We start from the raw sequence: 25,015 nt of genomic DNA, 5'->3' as shown, positions 1-25,015 counted from the left end.
ATTCAGCACCCATTTATGATTAAAACTCTTCTAAAAACGGGCATAGAAGGAACCTACCTCAACAAAGTAATGGCCATATGTGATAAGCCTTACAGCAAACATTATTCTCAATGGTGAAAAACTGAAAGCATTCCCCCTAAGATTAGGAACAAGACAAGGGTATCCACTTTCATCACCATTATTAAACATAGTCTTGGAAGTCCTAGCTATAGCAATCAGAGAAGAAAAAGAAATAAAATGATTCCCTCCACTGTGTTCTGAAATTTTTAACCAGTTATTTTCACCAGCCACTTATTTATAAGTTAACTTTATAAGTTAACAATCAGAATGTTACTAAATTGAGTGACTCAAATATTTCCTATGCAAAAACAGGACCCTGGTTAAAAGTAGATCTTTAGTGCCAAGGCAGTGCAGAAAGTACTAGAAGAAAACACTTGAATGCTATCCTTTATTTTTTTTTAAGATAAAATTCACATACCATAAAATTTACTTTTAAGGTATATAACTAAAAATAAAGTATATAACTCAGTGGGTTTTGGTATATTCATAAAGTTGTATAATCATCATTTATATCTGTTGATAGTTCTAGATTCAGAATATTTTCATCAGTCCAAACAGAAACTTCCATATCCACTAAGCAGTTGCTCCCAGTTACTCATAACCCCTAGCTACTGAAAACCATCAGTCTGTATTCTGGCTCTACAATTTACCTTTTCTGGTTATTTCATATGAAGTGAATCATATAACACGTGACCTGTGGTGTCTGGCTTCCTTCACCTAGCATAATGTTTTCAAAGTTCATGCATGTTGTAGAATGAATTAGTACTTAATTCCTTTTTATGCTGAATAATGTTCCACAGTATGAAAATTCTACATTTTGTTTAGCCATTCATTCAGTGAAGGACATTTGGTTTCTACAATTTGCTTATAATCAATAATGCTGCTGTGAACATAAGTGTACATGTATTTATGTGGACATACATTTTCAATTCTCTTGGGTATATACCTGTAAGCCAGTAACTGCTGGCTTGTAAGGTATCTCTATGCAAAACTTTTTAAGGTCATTGTTTTCTAAAGCTACTGCACCATTTTACACTCCTAACTGTATTACACATTATATATATTTATATATCGTGAGTCCAAGTTCCCATGTGAAATAAAAATTATTTTTAAATTTCTCAGTTATAAAAGACTGGTTTAAACAGTCTGAAAGAGCATTTCTATTTGTCTTTACTGGTGAAAACAAGAAAAATGTCTGAAGAGAAGATAGGTTAACTTTGTTAGTAAAACAGAAATATATAAAAGCTGAAATAAGCTGAGCTACTTGAGTTAAAATTTAGCAGTTCAGAGATATGAACCATTCACATTTGTTCTTTGTTCTGATTAGGGTTTGATCTAAAATCTTTTGGATTCATGTTTTAAAATTAAGACAAGCATTCAGTAGCACTGCACTAAAGGTAAAAAAAAATGAGCTACAAAATGGGAGCTACAGAAAAGGTATCTTGAAATGTCTTGCTAAGAAGGAACTAGAGCAGCAGAAAGAAAATGTTACTCAACTAATGCTAAAAATCCAATACCTAAAAAAGAAATAAGGGTATTACTTATGGCAGGCCCACAATTCTTACTCCCACTCTTTCCCTAACACAGTTCTAGCCCACATGCTGCCACAACAGCTGACAAGAACACCAAAAAAAAACCAGATTTTTTTCCATCAACTGCTAAGGTTGATAGAAGGACCTGTGGGTTATAGGCGTATCAATCTATACAGAGATTGTCTAGAGGACCATCAAATGGCCAATACAAATCACAACAGCTCTCTGTTTTCATAGAATAAGATTTCTATTTTAAATGACTTCAATCATATAGAGCAGACTGCAGAGGAATCAACAACAACTGGAAGCTTATAGCTTTTACAACCTTGTCCTCATGTACTTAAGTCTTTTTGACTTGTAGTAGATACACAGGGAATTGTTTTCAATGATGATCCAAAAAGGCAGATTTCAAGATGTTCTATGAACTGGTTCTAAATTAGGGCTCTTAATCAAGGGTCCACAGATACCTTCCACAAGATATCAGTGGACAAAATCAGGGAGAGTGGGAAGCATGAAGTTGACTGGGAAGAAATTACGTATTTTCATTAAACTATAACTTAGCATTTTTACTCATTTATGAGTATATAGGCAAAAAATCATAGTAATATTATCAGCTTCTAGGACTACAATCGATAGAAATCACAATACAGTTCAAAATTGCACACTCACTGCTACTTAAAGTTGTAATAATTATTAGATCTGCCATTAGATCTTGTTATTTAATAATATATCAATAGAGACCCATATTACTAATTCTTACTATTTTGAGTACTTTATTTCCATATTCCTTTGCAACCTACTGCATTTTATCTTATGCATTTAAAAACAGTATTCTATAAAAAGGAACCCTCCTACCCTACTGCTGGGAATGTAAAGAGGTGCAGCCATTATAGAAACTGATGGAGGTTCCTTTAAAACTTAAAAATTGAGCTACCACATAATCCAGCAATCCCTCTCCTGAGCCATTTATCTGGAAAAGATGAATACCCCAATTTAAAAGATGAATGCACCCCAATGTTCATAGTAACATCATTTATAATAGCCAAGACAGAAACAACCCAAGTGCCCATTAACAGATGACTGGTTTAAGATGTGATACACACACACATATACTGGAATATCACAGCCATTAAAAAGAATGAAATACTGCCATCTACAACACTGTGGATTGACCTAAAGGTATCATACTAAGTGAAGTAAGTCAGATAGAGAAGAACAAATATTGTATATCATTTATATGTGCAATCTAAACACAAGTGAATCTACATACAAAACAAAAACAGATTCGAAAACATAGAAAACAAACTTATAGTTACCAAAGGCAAAAGAGATGGGCGGGGTTGGGGGGTGGGATAAATTAGGAGTATAGATACAGATACAAATAACTATATATAAAAGAGATAAGCAGCAAGGACTTACTGTATAACACAATGAACTATATTCAATATTTTATAATCTACAATGGAAAATAATCTGATATATACAATATATAGATACACATATATCACTGAATCACTTTGCTGCACATCTGAAACTACCATATAATAATACAGAACAACTATACTTAAATTCTATGGTCTGTATAATATTTAACAGTATTGTTTCAATGTTAAATTTTCTGAGCATCACAATTTTAGTGAGGTTATATAAGAATATGTTTTTAAGTAGCAGATTCATGGTAAGAGGTATCATGATGTCTGTAATTATGAAACCTCCCAAAAATACATACACATACACATAAATAAGAGGCATGAGAGAGAAAAGAGAAAGAAAATATGGCAACATATTAAGAACCAGTAAACCTAGGATGAGGGATATACCAGTGATCATTGTACTACTTGGGAGATATTTCTGAGAGTTTAAAAAAATGAAGAGATAAGAGAATGTTCTGAGGAGGGGTCCAAAGGATTAAAGAGATTCCAAAGGGATCCAAGATACAAAATGGGTTTTTTAAAAACCCTGCTTTAAACTTATTACCTTTCATCCTTTCATATACCTTATGCTATCGACATGAAAAGACCATTTCCTTTTTCACAGTACCCCAGAGTTCCTTACTTATGTGCTTCCTAATACTTAGAATGTGTCTAAACCTTAACTAATTTTTAATACTGAATTCAATTCAAATTTATTATACCCATAAAGCCTTCCTTGTCCTATTCCAATCAAGACAAATGCTTTCCTTACCCTGAAAGCACAAAACACACTATTTCTAACACTACAAATAGTAATCACTTCACATTACCCTGTAAAATATATTCACAATATTTGAATTCCCAAAATATAAGCTCTCCATGAATGTTTATCAAAGGGATCAAAAAGATCCACAGATGAAATGACTACACAAATGAACGACTGCCACACAACAAATGACCTGTGTCAATCTGCCTAATTGTCTCTCTGTTACTCAATATAAATGCTCAAAAACACAAGAGTTAATTTTCAGATAGCCTCAAGGCCATCTTGAGACTCACATGACAGAGAGTGGCAGAATTAAAACTCCAGGGACACTTCCAAAAAGAGGAACAATGTCCACATCAGTTTCAACTTGGTCACAGACAATATTTAAAAAGAATTTGACTTCTAGTACCTGTTCTTGGTAATGAAATTCATTATCTTCAATTTTCTGAATCTCTTCAAAAATTCTGTGAAAGAACAAAATTATAATTAGAAGACATATTTAAACTTCTCATTAGAATCATCTAAAAATAAACAGAATGCCCACATAACCTGTATATTTAACATACATTCACATGTAGAATAATAAGGGTATGGAACCAGTAACAGAAACTTAAAAGTAAAAAGTATTAGTCACTCAGTCGTGTCTGACTCTTTGCGACCCCATGGACTGTAGGCTACCTGGCTCCTCTGTCCATAGGGTTCTCTAGGCAAGAATACAGGAGTAGGCTGCGATTCCCTTCTCCAGGGGATCTTCCTGACCTGGGATGGAACCTGGGTCTCCTGCACTGCAGGCAGATTCTTTGCCATCTGAGCCACCAGGGGAGTCCCTAGTAAGTGGAGTTTAAGCAAGAAATGCCTGGAACACCATCAAGGTAGGCCTAATCCATGTCTATTGGCAGCCTGAAGGCTAAAACATACTAGGATTGACCCCTGGCCTAATTCTAGTAAGTATATGTATATAAATATTACCTTTTCTCTGGGCCAAGCTTTTGCAGCATTTTTAAATACTGGAAGACAGTATGAGCAACCTAAAAACAAAGCATCTAATTATACTGTTGCATAAAGTGATATCTATATAACTTAAAAACCCCTCCATTTTAAGTCTTTACCTCATAGAAATGTTCATAACCCTCATCAGTCAATGTAATAGAAATGCTGAACACTGAGTAAGTAGAATTTTGCTCGAATCCTGTCTCACCATTTCCACCAAAGAGTGCAAGAGCCCAGCACCTAAAGTCAGGAGAAAAAATTATTCCAATCAGTATCTTGGGATTGACAGTCCACAAATGCTTCAAATTAACAAAATAGGTAGGCTTTCTATGTAAAATTTGGGAAGCCCAGACTTTGAAGCAGTAAGTACTTTCCAACAGTAAGTTTAAAAGTACAATTTTTTTACAAAGTACAAAGCTTCCCAAGGAATTGTAGTGCATACAGAAATGACCAGAAGGAAATAATAGCTGTATTTACTCCTTCAATGGAAACCCTAATATTACAACATAGTAAAACATTAACAGTTTCATGAAGCTGCAATAATTTTTTGTTGAAGAGAGCAGCACAAAATATTAGAAGCATGTTTTCTGGAAAGCATTTCTCTCTCTCTCTCTCTCTTTTGGCCATACTGCTCAGCTTGCAGGATCTTGGTTCCCCAACCAGGGACTGAATCAGGGCCCTTGGCAGTTAAAGCATGGGGTCCTAACCACTGGACCACCAGGGAATTCCCCTAGGAGGCATTTCTCACATCTCATTTTGAATGATCTCCCAGAAGAAGCCTTAAACAACACTTCAGATACATCCCTACTTAGAATGTTAAGTAAGCTCTTTGAAACCATCAGCTAACCTGACTGCACAGGTTATGTAGGAAAGAATCAGTAAGACTGTATTTTTTCTAACTAGAATAATCCTGAAAGTCTAAAATAAGAAAAGAGGAAGGCAGAATGAAAAATTTGAAATCCTAATAAAGTACAGCAAGATTAAAAGGTTATATAAATCTAAAATCATATAACATTATATAAAGAATATATTTAATTTCATTCACTTTTTCTAGTAACCCTGACCCCTCAGCTTTCTTTAAATAATTTAGTACACATCAATGTTTTAAAGTCTTTAAATTTCTTTAAATCCACCTTCCATTCTTGAATAGTGTATGGAAAAGTCAAGCAAGGAATTACTTTAATGTGTTTTGGTCCTGATTCTAAAGTTATATTTCTATTATTTGACTAGGCAACTTAAACATGTGCTTAAATGCTTTAGGAGACATTCTGGCTATTTTCTAAAACACACGGCTGTTCACAGTCCCACATATTTCTATAATTTATCCACCCAATGAAGTTTTCATTAAAGTCCACCTTCTGGAGTGAGAAAGGCTGGAGATCCACAGCATTTAAAATTGACTTTATTATTGTTCAAATACAAATTCTTGATTAGAGCTAACCTTTTATGTAATTCAGGACTCATGGTTCTATAAAACTGTTGTCTATTATTTTTCAGAGATTGCTACACTGAAAATATTTATTAAATACTTGCTTTTTTCTAAGGTAAGAAAGAATGCTGCCTTTGCCTTCATGTCCAACCAGCCAAGAGATATAATGAAGCGGTTTCACCCTTAAAAAAAAAAGTTAAGATCAGAAATTTTAAAATATTAAGGTATAAATACCTTAATCTTACTTTAGAAAATCTTCTGAGACTGATATTTGAGAATGTGGTTATAAACTTATTTTCACATAAATTCCATTAATATGAAATTATAATTAATTTGATAGCAGCAAGACAAAACCACTTGCTTCTTTGTAAAAATAAACTGTTCCCCACAAAAGCTAATTTACTGGAAGTTCATATATCTGGAATAAACATTAGGTTAAAACAAATACACAGTCCATTAAAGCAACTGGATCAAAACATACAGAAATGGTACAGTCTTTGGAAAACAGAATCATGGATGACTTTTTTCTACTTTTTCGTAGTTCTCAAGATTTCTACAATGAATTACTTTAGTAACCAGGCAGAGGATGAACAAGGCTTTGCTAATTAAGAAAACAGAATAAGAAAATGCAAAAAAGAGGAAGAATGGTATATATAGTATAATTCCATTTCCATAAAAAGATATGTTTTATATTTATTATTTTAATGTTAGGCATACTTGTGAGGACAAAGGAGATGCAGAGTTTTACTTTTTATTTAATATTCTTTGTCCTTAATATTACGTAAGCATACTATTTTTCTAATCAAAATTTAAAACAAATGGAATAAACTTTTAAATATGCATATGACCATTTTAACATTTTTGGGATACTCTAACACACAATCAATGAATATTACTACTGCCTATATTATCCCTACACTAAAAAAAAACAAATGGACAATATACATGTTCTCTACTTTCTGAATGGAGGCATACTGATCTTGTTTGTTAACTTCAAGGAACTAGATTGTTAAAAGCATTTTTTACTGAACTGAGCTTAAGCAATACACATTACTTTTCTTTCCTTCTGCTTGTGTGTCTTCTTGGGTTTGTTTTGTTGGTAATAGTTTCAGAAACTTAAGTTAACTTTTTATCAGTTCATTAGCATTTATTTCTAATGAGAGAAGCCTTTGTACCCACTTAATGATCCTAACCTTTAAAGAACTTCTTAGCTCAAGTCTATGGCTCCTGTAAGATAATTACAAGAATAAACTGAAATGTTTTCCTAACTTCCAAAAATCTGACCTAACTCATTCCCAACTCAAGTAAGTTCTTGAGATTTATGCTGTAGTTGTATGCCAGGCTCAAAATGACTTCATTTTACTTTTCACAAGATCAAACTAAATGATCACCACTAACAAATAAATCATAAGCTAATATGTATTTATACTCAAAGTACTAAAGAAATTATTACAAAAGTTAGCATTCACACTGAGATACTTAATTTCAAACACTCAGGAAAAGCAACTAATCCTAAGAAAACTCTAGCTTTTATATCCAGGAAGATATTAAAACATATACCAAAGGCAAAAATCCTCAAGTAGTGGTGTCCCAGTTTATCATTGTACTTGCGTTTATAAATCTGGAGTGCCCAAATTTAAACCACTCAGTATGCTTTTAAAATATGATTCTCAGTCAGTATCTAATGGAGTAAATTTGCCTTTGAACTCTTACCTGTAATGCTGCTGTTGAGGGGGAAGTGCCCATGTGATGGTCAGAGCATGGATTTTTCTAATTGGAACAACTGAACAAAAATATTTTTCAGAAGAGCAGACATAAGTGTTTCTCCACAACTTATATATACTGTTACATGAAATTTTTAATAAATTGTATATATTTCATCCTCTAATAAGCAGGGGAAAGTTAAACACAATGTAATTATTATTTCAAGTTGCCAATTTTCCACTTTGAATAGTGCAATTTTGAAATTTCTTTTTAATTCGGTTTCACAGATAGAGAAGGCATGGATAAAAGAACTATGAAAATATGAACACCCCTAAGGGTGGATCCCTTTTTGCAAGAACAGGTACATGACTAGGAATAAGGAGACCCATGGCTGAAATCTAGCCCTACTACTATCTTGCTATGTGAGTTTACAGGACTTGGAGAAAATAAACTGCATTTAACTCTTTCTGAATCGGTTATGGCATGATGAGTTGGGGTAAATTAAAGTAACTCTAAGATTCTTCCCAGTGCTACTATTCTACAATTCTTTGGAGAGAAAATCTACAGTCAGAAAAAAATACAACCAAAAATAAGTTGTTTCTGGGAAGAGTCAGCTTAGTTAGAATGGAGGCAGCAGCATAAACAGTGTGACAAAAGTCACTGGTCAGAGGAAACAAAGAGGAAAGAGACTGGCAACTGGGGTGAAGGAGAAGGAGAAGGGAATAATTAGCCAATTAGGAGAAACAAAAATATTTGCCATGATAAAAAAAGTAAAGAAAGAGAAATGGTGAATTAGGAATGCTTTTGCAATATTTAGTATAGGCAAATTGTTAAGTAAACTATAGCATAACCAGGTAATGGCTCATTGGGCGGTTATTACAAACATAATATTAAATGAAAAAAGCAAGAGACAGAAGTGCATATACTTTATAATCTCAACTATGTTATAAAAATATACATACAGACTCAAAAGAAAATTTGCCAAAACCACTTCTCTGGATGGTAAGATTTACAGGTGACTCCCCTCACCCATTTTTTTTTAAACACTAAATTTGTCTCATTTAATAAAAATTAGTTTTATAGTGAAGATAAATGGAAGTTATTTCCAAAGTGTTTTCCCATTCTCTATTTTTGTCTTTAAAAGGCAAAAAAGAGCAGAATATAGATAAAACAAAATAGGAAAGAAAAAAAAAAAAAAAAACACCAAGAACAAAAGGAAATGAGAGAAAAATAGGAAGAAAGCACGAAACAGTCAAGCAGCATCAAGGTACCAGACCCATGAATCTGCTACTAGTTAGTGGACTGCTATCTGTCACTAGTTGGATTTCCATTGTCTGTCTACTTCCTTTCCAATCTAGCTGTACTTTCTGTTGTATTCTCATTTTCAAAGAAAATTGGCAGCCCCGATTAAGTTTTAGAGAATGTGCTAAAGTTATTTCAAATAGTTTTAAACCTTTGGTTCACGAACCTCTATAAAGTTTGTTAAATGCTGGTGTGTCAAATGGATCCGTTAAATGGCCAAAGTTTGGTTTGGGTAACCCACTGAAAATAAAACAAATACATTAAAATTTAATTGGCAAAAGCCTTTATAAGCAGTATCTTTAGGGATACCTAAACTGATAGGTATTTATAATCTATTCTATGCGCCCCTGGTTGAGAATCATCCTAGGCATAAGCGAATAGATGGCAAGAAAGCCACAAAATCCTGAACTACACAAACTATTCTTAACTTCAGCCCCAATAACTCAAATACTTTTAAAACTCACGAGAGACAGAAAACAATGAATTGAAGGGACCTCCCTTCCCAATATTTACTGTCTCTATCAGTCCCATTCAACTTTAGTTCTCGTCTTAATAGAAAGCCATTTCAGAGAAAAAATTTATACTAGAGATATTTTTTGATACAACAAATACACATTGAGTGATTCTTAGGAATAAAGCATGGTATTAATAAGCACTGTGGTATTTAAAAAACTTGGATTCTTCCTTCTAAAGGCTTTGCACACAGTTGAATATACTGTTAACTAATATTTCTCCTAAACACGGTCAATATGAAATCAGTATTAATTACCCAGAAGACTTTTTAACCTGTCTAATTAAGGAAACAAAGTTCTTAATGAATAATATTTAAAAGATTTTTTAAATTTAAAATTCTTATCAGGGATTGACCAACAAGACCTAGTGACTCCTTCTATTCTATATGTGCTGTGCTTAGTTGCTCACTCTTATCTGACTCTTTGTGACCTCATGGACAGTAGCCCACCAGGCTCCTCTGTCCATGGGGATTCTCCAGGCAAGAATACTGGAGTGGGAGGCCATGCCCTCCTCCAGGGGTCTTCCCACCCCAGGGATCGAACCCAGGTCTTGCGCATTGCAAGCAGATTCTTTACCACCTGAGCCACCAGGGAAGCCCCTCTGTTCAATATACTTATGATTTTATTAGTAGAGTTTCACAGTGAAACACATTTCAATCTGTCACTTGACACTTAAGAAGCTAATATTCATTTCTTATCAAAACAAACAAAACAACCCCATAACATTGGCATGGCTTTCATTATCTTTCCTTGTTAGTATCAATGGAAATTTACATTAAGCAAGATAATAATAACCAATCAGTTGTTATTACAAATTATTCTAACATTTTTAAAACTAATTTCTCTTTCATAAATTTAAAACAAATTGTCTTGGAATGAAGAACTGGAAAAAGTCTAGCTTACTCACCTGATACAAGAAAAAAACAATCTGATTTCATTTAGTTTACTAAAATGCAAACTGCTAAGAGTGAGAAGAGAAACTTATTTGCTTAAGAATTAAATTTTTTGTATTCTCTGTAACAAAAAACATAACAATAAAGTATCTTTTAAATATGTGTATTATTTTTATGAATTTGAAGTGGACCAAAAAATAGTAGCTTTCTGAGCTGGAACTCCATATCCAATTTCTAATAAAAGGCAATTTGATTTGAATATATGCAACAGGCTTTTCAGGTAATATGTAAAGTCAATTATCATCTACAAGATTATTCTTTTGTGAGGGAAAAGCATTCCAAGTTCCAAACCACTGACTTAAAAAACAAACCTTCAGAACATAATTTGTTCTGAGGCAAGGGATACATCTAAGTATATGTATATTCTACCTGTCAATGCAATAATACAGTTTCAAGCACTGGACACAGTAACAGAAAAGCTCTGAAGAAACACAAAATGAGGCATAAATTCTTCAGAGTTACTGCTTACTGTAAGTTTACAAGCTTGGAATTTTGAACTACAGAAACTATGGAAACTTGGGTATTCAAGTCAGTTTTCCCTCTCAAAGCCTGTGTTATCTTGCTGTGTTATCTAAACTACTTTAGGTCTTAATTTAATTACCCATTTAAAAAATAAACCAAAAGCAAAAAACGGCCTCCTTAACTCCATAGGTGTATGATTTATGAAAATAAATGTCTTACTTGTTTGGTATCTGAGAGAAGATTTCAGTCACCCACTTTTCCAAAGTATCCAGAGTTTCTTTGTGGAGAAGGCAGGAAGGAGACAGAGAAAGGCAATGTTGTTATTAAAAGCAGAAATGCAAATAGATTTCTCATAATCTTTAGCTATAAAACAAAGGAATACTTTAATTTGGGCATCACTTGCCACTCCTTAACCAGTAATCACTAACATGAAAAATAACTATTTAAGAAAATCTTGAGATACATATAATTTAATTTTGTTGAGATTCCTTTATTCTTTCTTCCTAGTGAATTTAGAGAAAGCACACAAGTAGAAAAAAAGGTTTTGCTAGGCAAGAGATGAGAATACATCAATCACCATTCCAAAACTTACGGTTTCTTTTAACTAACCTTGCTAGGACCAAGAGATGAGAATACATCAATCACCATTCCAAAACTTACGATTTCTCTTAACTAACCTACACTACACTGACCGTTCTCAGCAGCTCATCAGTACTATTATATTCCATTTGTTTTACATCAATATACACTTGCTGAGGTCTTCTTAGGTTGATATGATTTCTATCTTCTCTCAATTCTTTTTCTTATATTTTATACGAAATTCTTTTGAAATTTCTAGTAAAACAGGAGTTCTAAATGAAAAAGGAAATCTTTTAGTCTTATCCCAGTGATTTGTTACCATCACCATCACTGGATATTACTTGTTAGTTTCAACAGACACATGAGTTTCACTAACTCAAAAAGTGATGCCCCAGGATATACAAAATAAGATGCAAATCAGTAATCAAGTTCTGAATTTACTCCATACTATTTATATTGATATTTAACTTGTAAATGATACAATAAATGCTGACACTCCAAACTGACTCTAGATTGGACAAAGTTCTCTTATCAAATATGTGGGACTTATTTTAGAAATTTGCAAGAAGCATTAATATATTTGCTATCACTGAAGAAAAGAATGCAAAAGAATCAATACCCAGTTGAAAAAAAATGCATGTTCATGAAAGATTTGGAAACAAAAATTAGTTTTAAATTGCAAATTAACATTACATACTAAATATAGAATTGCCTATTTTAATAAATGTTGTAAAAGGAATGGAGATGCACATTTGCAGTCTAAATGCCATACCTTATGTTCATGTCAACTTTAGTGCACTAATTTTGATTCTAAATATAAAAATGTTTTATAATTAAGTGCCAAGTCATCTCTGATCTTAATTTTGACAATGAGAGAGCAAAATCTTATACAATGGAGAATTACATTAGGGTGAGAAAATTTGTTTTTCAAAAAGAAATATACAAACTGAGGTATATCAAATGTGTATCAAATATACAAATATGAGGTATATCAAAATGTATAGTTCAGCAAATGACTGCCTTGGAAAAGTAACCTAAGGAGAATAAAATATAAAGAAAACAAAAGAAAGATACTATGATTTCTTTAATGAGAAAAGTTGATACAACATTATCTTCACTAAAGATAAAAGAAGGAAAAGTGTAGAGGTACTGACCAATATTTTTACATTTAAGATACTTCTGCTAGCATCACCATGATAGGCTTCAATTAATCATGCCATTTTACTGGACCCTATGTAATAATGAAAAGACAAACACTGTGGAAATAGATGGGGAAACAGTGGAAACAGTGTCAGACTTTATTTTTCTGGGCTCCAAAATCACTGCAGATGGTGATTGCAGCCATGAAATTAAAAGATGCTTACTCCTTGGAAGGAAAGTTATGACCAACCTAGATAGCATATTCAAAAGCAGAGACATTACTTTGCCAACAAAGGTTCATCTAGTCAAGGCTTATGGTTTTTCCTGTGGTCATGTATGGATGTGAGAATTGGACTGTGAAGAAGGCTGAGCGCCGAAGAATTGATGCTTTTGAACTGTGGTGTTGGAGAAGACTCTTGAGAGTCCCTTGGACTGCAAGGAGATCCAACCAGTCCATTCTGAAGGAGATCAGCCCTGGGATCTCTTTGGAAGGAATGATGCTAAAGCTGAAACTCCAGTACTTTGGCCACCTCATGCGAAGAGCTGACTCATTGGAAAAGACTGATGCTGGGAGGGACTGGGGGCAAGAGGAGAAGGGGACGACAGAGGATGAGATGGCTGGATGGCATCACTGACTCGATAGACGTGAGTCTGAGTGAACTCCGGGAGCTGGTGATGGACAGGGAGGCCTGGCGTGCTGCGATTCATGGGGTCGCAAAGAGTCAGACACGACTGAGCGACCGATCTGATCTGATCTGTGCCCTCTAAGAGTTTATGATTAACACAAATTAAATGCAAAAGCAGAGATGATAAAGGCAGCAGCCAAATGTTGCTCAAAAGACCAATTCACAATCTACTGGTACATTAATACACTAACACTAGCCAAGAGATAAGACTTATGTCTATAAGAGAAAAACATTTGCCTGAGAATCAGATGATCTTGTGTGTCCCTGAGCTTTGCCTCTTCAAATTCTGATTTCCTTTAGTTCATATTAGGATCAACCACTAAAGTAAGTTAACAGTGCACAGTAACACTGATATGACAGACAAATCCTAAAAAAGCACTACTTTCAAGTAATTCTAAGGGCCATAGTAGACAATATTACCTTTGGATTGAACCACTAAAGTCATGTAATGAGCAGAATAATAACGCAGCCAGAATTCTCTCAATCTAGCATGTGTATCAGTATTATTTCTTTTGGGCTCATGTTTGAGAGTTTCAGCATTTCCTATAAAAAAATGAAAAAGATTATAGATATGACTAAGTTTACAGTATTAAAAGTCTCTACACTGACAGTGCATCCTCTGCTACTATATACAACTAAGGAAATAACCCAGGTGACTCAAAATACTGAAACAGTTTATAAAAATAAGACAAAAATTTACAAGAAACAATTTCAAGGTATATTTTAACACTTAAGGAATTAATCTCTAGTTAGCAATACCTCAACAACAGTATTTGCCTTACTCTTCCTTTCTTAATAATTAGTCTATTAGGTTTTATCTATGAATTATTTTAGTAATATTCTGCATAATTCTTAAATATAAACCACATATAGCCAGGATGCCATATACAACTGTATATACAACTGTACAAACAAGCAAATCATCCTTTGAATGATTGGTCTAAATGCCATTAGGCCAACTCACTCCAGATTCTACTCTGTAGTCAAGTGGATTAATATAAGGCTATAATAACTGAATTCTAACACTAAGAAACAGCCATTATGAAAAACAGACACCATTTAAACAGTTTACCAATTAAACAAAATTAGGTCACAGCTCAAAAACTACTAGAGAAATCACCACTCAATCTCTGTTGATAAAGGCAAATTCAGGTTGGGGTAGAGCACATATTTTATAACACACTTTTATAAATTCACACTGTGGTAGTAGAACATCTGGTACTCAAAAAACATTTTCTAAATAGTAGGTGCTATTCCTCATATATCCAACATTAGGGAACTAAAACATAGGCATACTTAACTGCTTTCTATTTGAAAAGCTACCTACCTACCTACCCCAAAATGTAAAAAGTACCTAACTACCTTACCTTTCCATTCTTTATAAACCCTTCATGCTCTCAATCTTTCTTTACTAGAAAATATGAAACACGATGAAATATTTAGTCTCTTACCCCAAAAAAATTTTCCCATAGGATGTCCAGGTCTAGCAAGGCTTCCAAACAACATTTCCTTTCTGTTTGCATCAGAGGGTCTTGCAAGCTGATATTCTGTCAATTTTAAAGAAATATTTTTAATAAAATGAAATTCAATATCTTGATTTACTATCTGGAAATTCAGGCTAAACAACTGAAAGTAAGGAAGTAATAAAAATTAATTTTATGAATCATGTATAGTAAGACTGAAGTGGGAAATTCAATGATCTAGGACAAGTTCTATGACTTAATATATTCTGTAATTTTGGGTAGTCAATTCACTTTTCTAGAGATTTTCCTTTATTTTCAAATGAAACAGGTAGTTAATGACCTGAAAGTTTCAAGTCTAGAATATGAGAACCAAAATATTGCCTGCCAATCAGTAAACAAAGGATGTTATAGACATCAAGCCATCACATTACAGCCGCAGGGACAGTGTGCCCTAAGGCAACTCAGCATGAGAAAACACAGGATACTGGCCCCAGATAGCTGAGATGCTATCAAAGGAATGATTTCAGTGAGTCCAGACTTGCATCTTCCCATACATAGAAAAGCACTAAATTCCTTACCTTGAGATATCTCATTTTCTTTTATTAACAGTAATCTTTTGATGTTCCAACTACCTGGTCTCCTGTTGCAAAAAACTCCTATATATCCTGGCTCCCTGATCCCCCTTGCCACTTTGGAACAGTTTTCTCAGCATTATCTGAGATGCTGTGTCCCAGGCTTGAAGTCCTCAGAGAACCCGTCAAGTAAAACATAACTCTCAACTTTTAGGCTGTGCATTTTTATTCAGTCAACAGATGCTATGTCTAAGATTTTATTAATGAAGGTGCTAATAAAATGTTAAATCAAATTCCTTATTATCTGAGAACTTTGCCATATATATTATTTAAATTTCCTCCAAAGCCAACTATGTAGGTAATAAAGTACTAATGGTTAAAAACAATCACTTTGAAGCCAGAAATATCTTGGCTAGAATCCAAGTTCTGCAATTACTAAGCTGCATAACATTGAGGAAGTTATCTAACTTCCTAGATTCTATTTTTCGTCTAGAGTATGGAGTTACTAGTATCAAGCTCATAGGATTTTTTAAAATAAGAATTAAATAAGATACATTCCTACACTGAACATCTACTATGCACCAGGTACTACTAAACTAGTTGCTGGAGGTAGAAAGTTCAGAATCAAAGCAGAGTCAAGATATCAGGCTGAAGAGATAAGGAAGAAACAATTTTTGAAAGAGCCCTTCTAAGCCTCAGTTTCACTGCATGTCAAGTAAGGATAATGGAGGTAAATAATCATAATAAGCTCAATAAATATTAGCTATTATTACTTATAGGAATAATGGTAAGACATTACCAATGTTTAATAAGGAGAGTAACATTATTATTATCATAGATCTAGACTTCAGTAAGTTCATTCTGGTTGTAAAAGTAGAGACAGGAAAACTGATGAGGAGCCATCACTGTTATACTTGGAAAGAGAGCAGAAACCAAAGTGGTGACGGAAGAGATGGAAAGTAGTAGAAACATATATGAAATAACATATTTCAGTTACGTCATGAAGTCTAAATCAAAGGTGAGACAGTAAAAAAAAAAAAACAATTTCCATATCTAGAAAGCATACATAGTAAAAAGTATATATACATAGCTTCAACAGAGCAAATTTTTAAAATCTCTGTAAAAACATGAAGATATGGTGGCTATAACACAGAAGAAACAATTCCATTATTAAGTGTGAAAGACTGAACAATGGCCCCCAAAGATGGCCATATCTTAATCTCCAAAACCTGTGAATGTGTTACCTTATATGGTAAAAGGAACTTTGCACTGTGATTAAATTAATGATCTTGCGAAGCGGAGACTCTACTAGATTATCTGGGTGGTCCCAATGTAATCAGAGGGTCCTTAAAAGAGAGAGGTAAGAGGATCAAGGTCAGAAGATGTTAAGACAAAAGCAGGGTCAGATAGCAAAGGAGATTCCACACCAATGGCTCTTAAGATAATGAAAGGAGCCACAGTCTAGGAAAGTAGGTGGTATCTAGAAGGTAGAAAAGGAAACAGATTCTCCCTTGGGGCCGCCAACAGAAATGCAGTCCTGAGGAAATATTTTAGATTTCTGACCTTCAAAAGTTTAAGAAAATAAATCTGTTATTTTAAGCTTTCTGGTAATTTGTTACAGCAGCAACAGGAAACCATAACAGAGTAGACATATAAACATATCTACAAAAAGTAATTTAGAATTCCCCTACAACTGATAAAAATAGAGTATAAATACTGAACACTTAAAGAACACACTCAACTACTTGATTATATTAAAAAAAGTTTTGGTCATATCCCCAATCACAATTACTAAGGTACAATATGTAGGCAATTACACATGATTATGTAGAGTATGAATAATTGTTAAAGAGCTAATCATTAAGAATAATATTTTCTCTACAATCTTATTTTAGCAATAAGTCAATCTGATTTTAAGATCTATCCTGTGTACATTTGTAGCTTCTGTGATTAAATGTATTCAAGAAAATTATAAAACACTGAACAGACCTATCTGCATTTCTAAACAAATTCTTATAAATTTATGTGTATAACCACTCCATTGAAAAATCAGACCAAAAACAGACTGCATGGTAATGAAGGTACAACAAGTGATAAATTTAAAACCTAGCAAAGAATCTCTTCCATAAGCAGGAGGAGAAGGAAAAGGAAAATGAAAAGATGAATCTACCATGACAGTTGAATTTCAACTCCTCTCACACTGCATGGGTTATTAAAGCATGCAGGCAACTAAAAACATGCAAATGAGGTGAGAATGATAAATAAAGATTATTACATCTGAATAAAAGAAAATAACATTCAATTGTGAAGCTTTCAAAAGTGCTTAATAGACCTCATTATTTGTAGATACTGATTCTGGAAAAAGAAAGGCTAAGATGTGTGACTACAATACTGACTTAGACCTGGCCTAGAGCTGTTAACTCTTAATGGCCTGCATATGATATGTGTTAACATGTGACACTATTCAATTATAAATGTTTTGTGGCTTTAGCCAAGATAAATTTATGCTGTGTTCATAATAAATATCAGTATCTACCAATGTGTAAATACTGAGTCCCCAAATGCTCCTATGTTCAATGTTCATAGAACCTAAACTTAAGCTCATCTTAAATTTTCTGATGTATTATAAATACAAATAAGAGAATAATATATCATAAACAATATGCTAAAAAACAACTACTTAATGAATACTAGTTTGTTACACCAAAATTTAAGACCTCTCCCATCTCCTTGCATACAAGGCATGCTCAGTCACTTCAGTTGTGTCCGACTCTCTATGACCTCATGGACCACGGCCTGCCAGGCTTCTCTGTCCATGGGATTCTCCAGGCAAAAATACTGGAGTGGCTTGCCATGCGCTCCTCCAAGGGATCATGCCAACCCATGGATTGAACCTGCATCTCTTGCACTGCAGGTGGGCTCTTTATCGCTGAGCCACTGGGGAGGCTCCTTTCATCTCTCTAATCTCAAGTAAATCCTTTATACTTAGAAGGTTAAATAACTAATGATATATACCTAGCTATTTGTATCAGATTACAAATTGAAACCTAGGTCTCCTATCATCGGAAACAAAAAAAACAGAGCCTTTAGCCTAAGTTCATTTTAAACCAAAACTAATTATTGTGAGTGTGTGAGTACATATCATATAACACATATTCAAAATATAATATATTCTGAATTAAACTTATAAAATTAAATCAGATGTTTAATCTTTTTTGGGGGGGCCTTACCACACAGCTAGCAAACTTAGTCTGCCAACCAAAGATTGAGCCCGGGCTCTGGCAGTACAATTTCTGAGTCCTATCATTGGACCATCAGGGTCCTTTTAACGTTTTAAATGGCAATTTCAACCCACTCTTGAAACTATACAAATAAAAACATACTTGAAATAATTAAAGACAAAGAATATAGTTCCTAGGTTCCCAAAAGCAGGGAAAGCTTTTATAGTTTTCCTTATTTATTTTAGTTTTCATACATTCAACAAAGTTATCTGGGCCTATGAAAAAAGTTGTGGGTAAGTAAATAACAAAAATGAAGAAAATAAATCTTTGATTATAAGAAGCGATTAGAACTAGGAGGAATCTAACTCCATTCTACCCTCTTCTACTAATAAATTGAGGGCCACAATTAGTGACATTTCTATAAGTAAAACACAGTTTGCTGGCTTGAAAACAAATAGTTCTTTCCAGTCATCTGCAGTTTATTTTGCCTAGTGAAGGCTCCTGCTGCTGCTGCCAAATTGCTTCAGTCGCGTCCGACTCTGTGCGACCCCATAGACGGCAGCCCACCAGGCTCCTCCATCCCTGGGATTCTCCAGGTAAGGACACTGGAGTGGGTTGCCATGTCCTTCTCCAATGCATGAAAGTGAAACGTGAAAGTGAAGTCACTCAGTCGTGTCCGACTCTTAGCGACCCCATGGACTGCAGCCTACCAGACTCCTCCATCCATGGGATTTTCCAGGCAAAAGTACTGGAGTGGGGTGCCATTGCCTTCTCCGCTTGAAGGCAGTAAATGTTTATCAGAAATAGATACACAATCAAACCAAAGGGAAAATGTTACAAAAGGAAGAACTACTACAAAGACCTGGCCTCTTCAGTGATGCAAGCCAAGCCTAACCTATATGAACTGGAAGTCCCCCCCAGTGTACTATTACATGTTTCTAATGCTAAAATAAGGAAGAAGGGTTAATCTGCAGTGATATTATTTATTGATACCCTGTAACTGAGGGATATCTGTAGCACGGTTCTCTAATGAATCCTTACCCTATACAGACACACAGTTTTCCTTATGGTCTTCAATCTTTAAAACACAAAGATAAGAAAGACCATCAAAAAGTAAAATTAAAAGGTATCCTGCTCAGGAGTTTAGTTTCTTCATCTATAAACATATCAAAATTATTTTCAGAACTACAGAAGCTAAACCCACAAAGTAACAGAAGTTACTGACACACAGAAGTAACAAAAAATAAGCTATTTTAATATCCGGATGGTGCATAAAGTAAAGCCTCAGAGGAAATATTTCTTCATGCAAAAAGAGTATGTGAACTTCTAAAGTTTGAATACCCAGTATTAGTCTTAAGAATTAAGAATTATGGTTAAGAGGTCAGTCACTGTGGTTAAACCCTCAAAAAAAGCAAAGGCTGAAAAATCAAAAATCCACACTCCTTTATTTCAAATCTATACTGAATAGACATTTAATGGCTTCAGTAATAAACATGACATTTCTATTTTAATTTAGCCCTTTATGACATAAAGAGTGATAAAGGATGATAAATGTGCTAAATAACTAGATCAATGAAGGAATAAGCAGTAAGACATAAAGCACTTACCACTATCAACAGCTTCAACTTCTCGGTCAATTGCATCTCTGATCATTAGTGGATGGATGAAAAACTGGGCCCATCTTAAGACAAAAAAAAAAAAAAAACCTGTCTGGTAAAAGCTTTTCACTAGTCAACGTCTATTTTTTTAAAGTAAGAAACTTTACTAAGTTGGAGATTTAATTCATTATCGTGCGTATAAAACCTAAACAATTTACAGCATTTCTAGATTTTGAAGTCTACAAACCACTTTTTCTCTATTATGAAATATAATACCCATTACAGAAAAATACATAAAACATGAGCATACAGACTATAAGGCAAATGCCGAAGTGGCAACTACTCAGTTCAAGAAATAGAACACTGTCAAAACTCTAGAAGCACCCAGCACCCATCTCAGAAGTTACATAAATGTTACAGTAATCACTTCTCTGCTTTTCTTGGTAGTTTTAACACATATACATGTATTTCTAGACTGGTGTTTCTTGATTTTTTTTTTTCCCGTTATCAACCCTAAGGAGCCTTTTCAGAAATCTTATTCCAATCACTACCCTATGAAATTTCTGCACACATATAAAGCCTGTTTACATACTGTATGTGTACCTGATTTCATAAGTAAAAAGTATCTGAGGACTCCTCTTTTTTAACTTTTTAAGTTAAAATATTAAAGGTTATTCGTATTTCACTTAATTGTATAACTATATTTGTAAACTTTAACATATTTCTTATGTAGGTTGTGGTACATCAAATTACATATGCAAAATATCCATTTAAATAATAACAGCAATACAATCAAGTTTTTAAAAAATTACTATTTATTTTTCCAGCAAGATGTTAAAAAAATTAATTTCCTACAATATTTAATAAACTTTGAACTTCTGCTTGCTCTGAGAAGAAACTTTTAACTTAATTAGCTACTAGTACTCATTAAGGGAGAAGGCAATGGCACCCCACTCTAGTACTCTTGCCTGGAAAATCCCATGGACGGAGGAGCCTGGTAGGCTGCAGTCCATGAGGTCACTAAGAGTCGGACACGACTGAGCTACTTCACTTTCACTTTTCACTTTCATGCATTGGAGAAGGAAATGGCTACCCACTCCAGTGTTCTTGCCTGGAAAATCCCAGGGCTAGGGGAGCCTGGTGGGCTGCCGTCTATGGGTCACACAGAGTCATACGCGACTGAAGCGACTTAGCAGCAGCAGCAGCAATAGCAGCAGTAGCAGTACTCATTAAAATATTACTGACATTTTTTTCTTTTCAGTACTTGTTACAATGATGAGCTAAATAATTTTTATTGAATTAAGTAATAAAACAGAATATTATATTTAATTCTAAAAATCAAAGTCACACACAAAAGGAGGGTCAAACATAAACATCCACAAGGCAGCTAATGACAACCAACTGACACATGCAGACTACCTCTAGTGATGATTTCAAGATTAAACAATCATTTGAAAGTCCTCCAACCATCTATCACCACAATTTTGTAGCCCAGACCTTGCATACATTCTGCATCTCTTCCATGAACTCAGTGTCAGTGTAAATGGTGCTCATGTGATACTTGAGAAAATTCAGAAAGAAATTAATACTAAGTGAAGATTTTCCAGGTAGGGTTAAGCTTTGGAGGGCCACAAACCATTATAATATCAAACATTTTTTTACCTCCAAGAACCAATTTCTGCTACCAAAAGAAACAATATGAACCCTGCCAAGAATGCATGTTCTAGACAATAAAGTTTAATTTTTGAACTTCATATAAATGGATATATAGTTTATATACCCTTTACATGATTTATTTAACTCAACACTTTTAATGGTCATTCACGATGTTACACGTGACTGTGGCTGATTTATTTTCACTGCAGTAGAATATTTCACTGTATGAATTTACTCATCCATTCTACGGCTGATGGACATTTGTGCTGGTTCCGGATGTGAACCATTACAAACAATGCTATCAAAAACATTCTTATAAATATGTACCATAGCACATGTGCACAAGTTTGTCTAAATATCTAACTAAGAAAGAACTCCTAGGTAATAGCATATGCATCATACGTTCTACATCACCAGGTCAATACCAAACCTTTCCAAAAGTGATTGTGCCAGTTTACCCTTGCATCAGAGCATTCCTCCAATCCTCTACAACCTCACCCTCACTTGGTACTGTCAGACGTTAAAATTTTCTGTAACTTTTAGAAGGATACTTAAATTTCATAATGATTTGAATTTACATTTTCCTGATAGAACATCTTATATTTTTAGTAATAATTTTAATTTCTTATTTTATAATATGCCTGTTTAAGGGCTTTTTCTATTGGGTTGTACTTTTCTTATTGATTCTAAGAGTATATATATATTTTATTATCCATTGTGGCTCAGACAGTAAAACGTCTGCCTACAATGCAGGAGACCTGGGTTCGACTCCTGGGTCAGGAAGATCCCCTGGAGAAGGAAATGGCTACCCACTCCACTACTCTTGCCTGGAAAATCCCATGGATGGAGGATCCTGGTAGGCTGCAGTTCATGCGGTCACAAAGAGTCGGACACAACTGAGCAACTTCACTTCACTTATATAATATGTAATAGCATATATAATCATATGTAAACATAGGTAATCTAATAATTAAAACTCAATGGTAGTTATTCTAAATATAAGTCCTTTGTTAGTTACATGTGTTACAAATATATTCTTCCACTTTATACTTGCTTTTTCCACTCTCTTTATGTTACCTTTACATGAACCAAATGAACTATCATCTCTCCTTTTTGTTTTTCCATCTTGATAACCCTTATCTAAGGTTAAAGTCCCACTTTTCCATAAAACTTTTAATGGCACTTTTCACTTTTTGTTCTATAATCCACATAAATTGATTTTTTTGTGTATGTTGTGAGATAGGGACTCAATTTTGTTTTTGCCATTATACTGTCTTGGTATCTTTTTAAAGCCCTTGACCACCGCTTCATAATGTTCCTATCAAAAATCAAGTGTCCACATATGTGTTGGTCTATTTCCATTCCAAGAAACATTCTGTTTCACCATCTCTTTGTCTAGCAAAACAAATCTTGATATCTAGTAGGTCAAGTTCTACGACCTTGTTATTTTTCCAATTCAAAAGTATCCTGGCTATACTTAGCTCTCTGTATTTCTTTATAAATCTTAGTTAGATTGTCTATTTAAGACTAAGTAAATCTTCTAAGATTATGGTTGTGATATCATAATCACATGATATGAATCATTCATATAAAATGATGCCATCTAAGGTAGTTTTACTATTTTCCCAATCTGCATGCCTTCTTTTTTATGTCTAATTGTTCTAGCTAAAACCTCCACTACAATGTCAAATAGAGATGGACAGAGCTGATGTCTTGATCCTCATATTTGGGAAAATGTTTTCAATCTTCCACCATTAAAAAAGATGTTAGTTGTGGGTTATTCAAAGTTACTCTTTATGACGTTGAAGAAGTTCCCTTTTCAGTTCAGTTCAGTTCAGTAGCTCGGTCGTGTGCGACTCTTTGTGACCCCATGAATTGCAGCACGCCAGGCCTCCCTGTCCATCACCAACTCCCGGAGTTCACTCAGACTCACGTCCATCAAGTCAGTGATGCCATCCAGCCATCTCATCCTCTGTCGTACCCTTCTCCTCTTGCCCCCAATCCCTCCCAGCATCAGACTCTGCCAATGAGTCAACGCTTCGCATGAGATGACCAAAGTACTGGAGTTTCAGCTTTAGCATCATTCCTTCAAAAGAGATCCCAGGGCTGATCTCCTTCAGAATGGACTGGTTGGATCTCCTTGCAGTCCAAGGGACTCTCAAGAGTCTTCTCCAATACCACAGTTCAAAACCATCAATTCTTCAGCACTCGGCTTTTTTCACAGTCCAACTCTCGTATCCATACATGACCACAGGAAAAACCATAGCCTTGACTAGACAGACCTTTGTTGGAAAAGTAATGTCTCTGCTTCTCAATATGCTATCTAGGTTGGTCATAACTTTCCTTCCAAGGAGTAAGCATCTTCTAATTTCATGGCTGCAGTCACCATCTGCAGTGATTCTGGAGCCCAGAAAAATAAAGTCTGAACTTTCCACTGTTTCCCCATCTATTTCCCATGAAGTGATGGGACCGGATGCCATGATCTTCATTTTCTAAATGTTGAGCTTGAAGCCAACTTTTTCACTCTCCACTTTCACTTTCATCAAGAGGCTTTTGAGTTCCTCTTCACTTTCTGCCATAAGGGTGGTGTCATCTGCATATCTGAGGTTATTGAGATTTCTCCCGGCAATCTTGATTCCAACTTGTGTTTCTTCCAGTCCAGCATTTCTCATGATGTATTCTGCATAGAAGTTAAATAAGCAGGGTGACAATATACAGCCTTGACATACTCCTTTTCCTATTTGGAGCCAGTCTGTTGTTCCATGTCCAGTTCTAACTGTTGCTTCCTGACCTGCATACAGATTTCTCAAGAGGCAGGTCAGGTGGTCTGGTATTCCCATCTCTTTCAGAATTTTCCACAGTTTATTGTGATCCACACAGTCAAAGGCTTTGGCATAGTCAATAAAGCAGAAATAGATGTTTTTCTCGAACTCTCTTGCTTTTTCCATGATCCAGCGGATGTTGGCAATTTGATCTCT

The 25,015-nt window shown here is 34.5% G+C and overlaps 1 protein-coding gene across 2 annotated transcripts in view; it reads right to left on the bottom strand.

Annotated features, from left to right (window-relative positions):
• The window catches only part of NRDC (nardilysin convertase), a 102,768-nt gene that overhangs the window by 35,806 nt on the left and 41,947 nt on the right, over window positions 1-25,015 (bottom strand). For both annotated transcript variants that reach the window (XM_019957497.2, XM_019957498.2), the window contains 10 exons: window positions 20,391-20,464; window positions 14,979-15,074; window positions 13,948-14,070; window positions 11,342-11,399; window positions 9,362-9,435; window positions 7,903-7,972; window positions 6,294-6,371; window positions 4,880-5,000; window positions 4,740-4,798; window positions 4,180-4,234 (listed from right to left, as the gene is read on the bottom strand). In XM_019957497.2, the coding sequence (XP_019813056.2) occupies window positions 4,180-4,234; window positions 4,740-4,798; window positions 4,880-5,000; window positions 6,294-6,371; window positions 7,903-7,972; window positions 9,362-9,435; window positions 11,342-11,399; window positions 13,948-14,070; window positions 14,979-15,074; window positions 20,391-20,464 (808 nt within the window). The remainder of the gene's footprint in view (window positions 1-4,179; window positions 4,235-4,739; window positions 4,799-4,879; window positions 5,001-6,293; window positions 6,372-7,902; window positions 7,973-9,361; window positions 9,436-11,341; window positions 11,400-13,947; window positions 14,071-14,978; window positions 15,075-20,390; window positions 20,465-25,015) is intronic.

Source organism: Bos indicus, chromosome 3 (assembly GCF_029378745.1).
Source record: "Bos indicus isolate NIAB-ARS_2022 breed Sahiwal x Tharparkar chromosome 3, NIAB-ARS_B.indTharparkar_mat_pri_1.0, whole genome shotgun sequence".
NCBI lineage: Eukaryota > Metazoa > Chordata > Mammalia > Artiodactyla > Bovidae > Bos > Bos indicus.
This window is presented reverse-complemented; position numbering and strand designations above follow the sequence as displayed.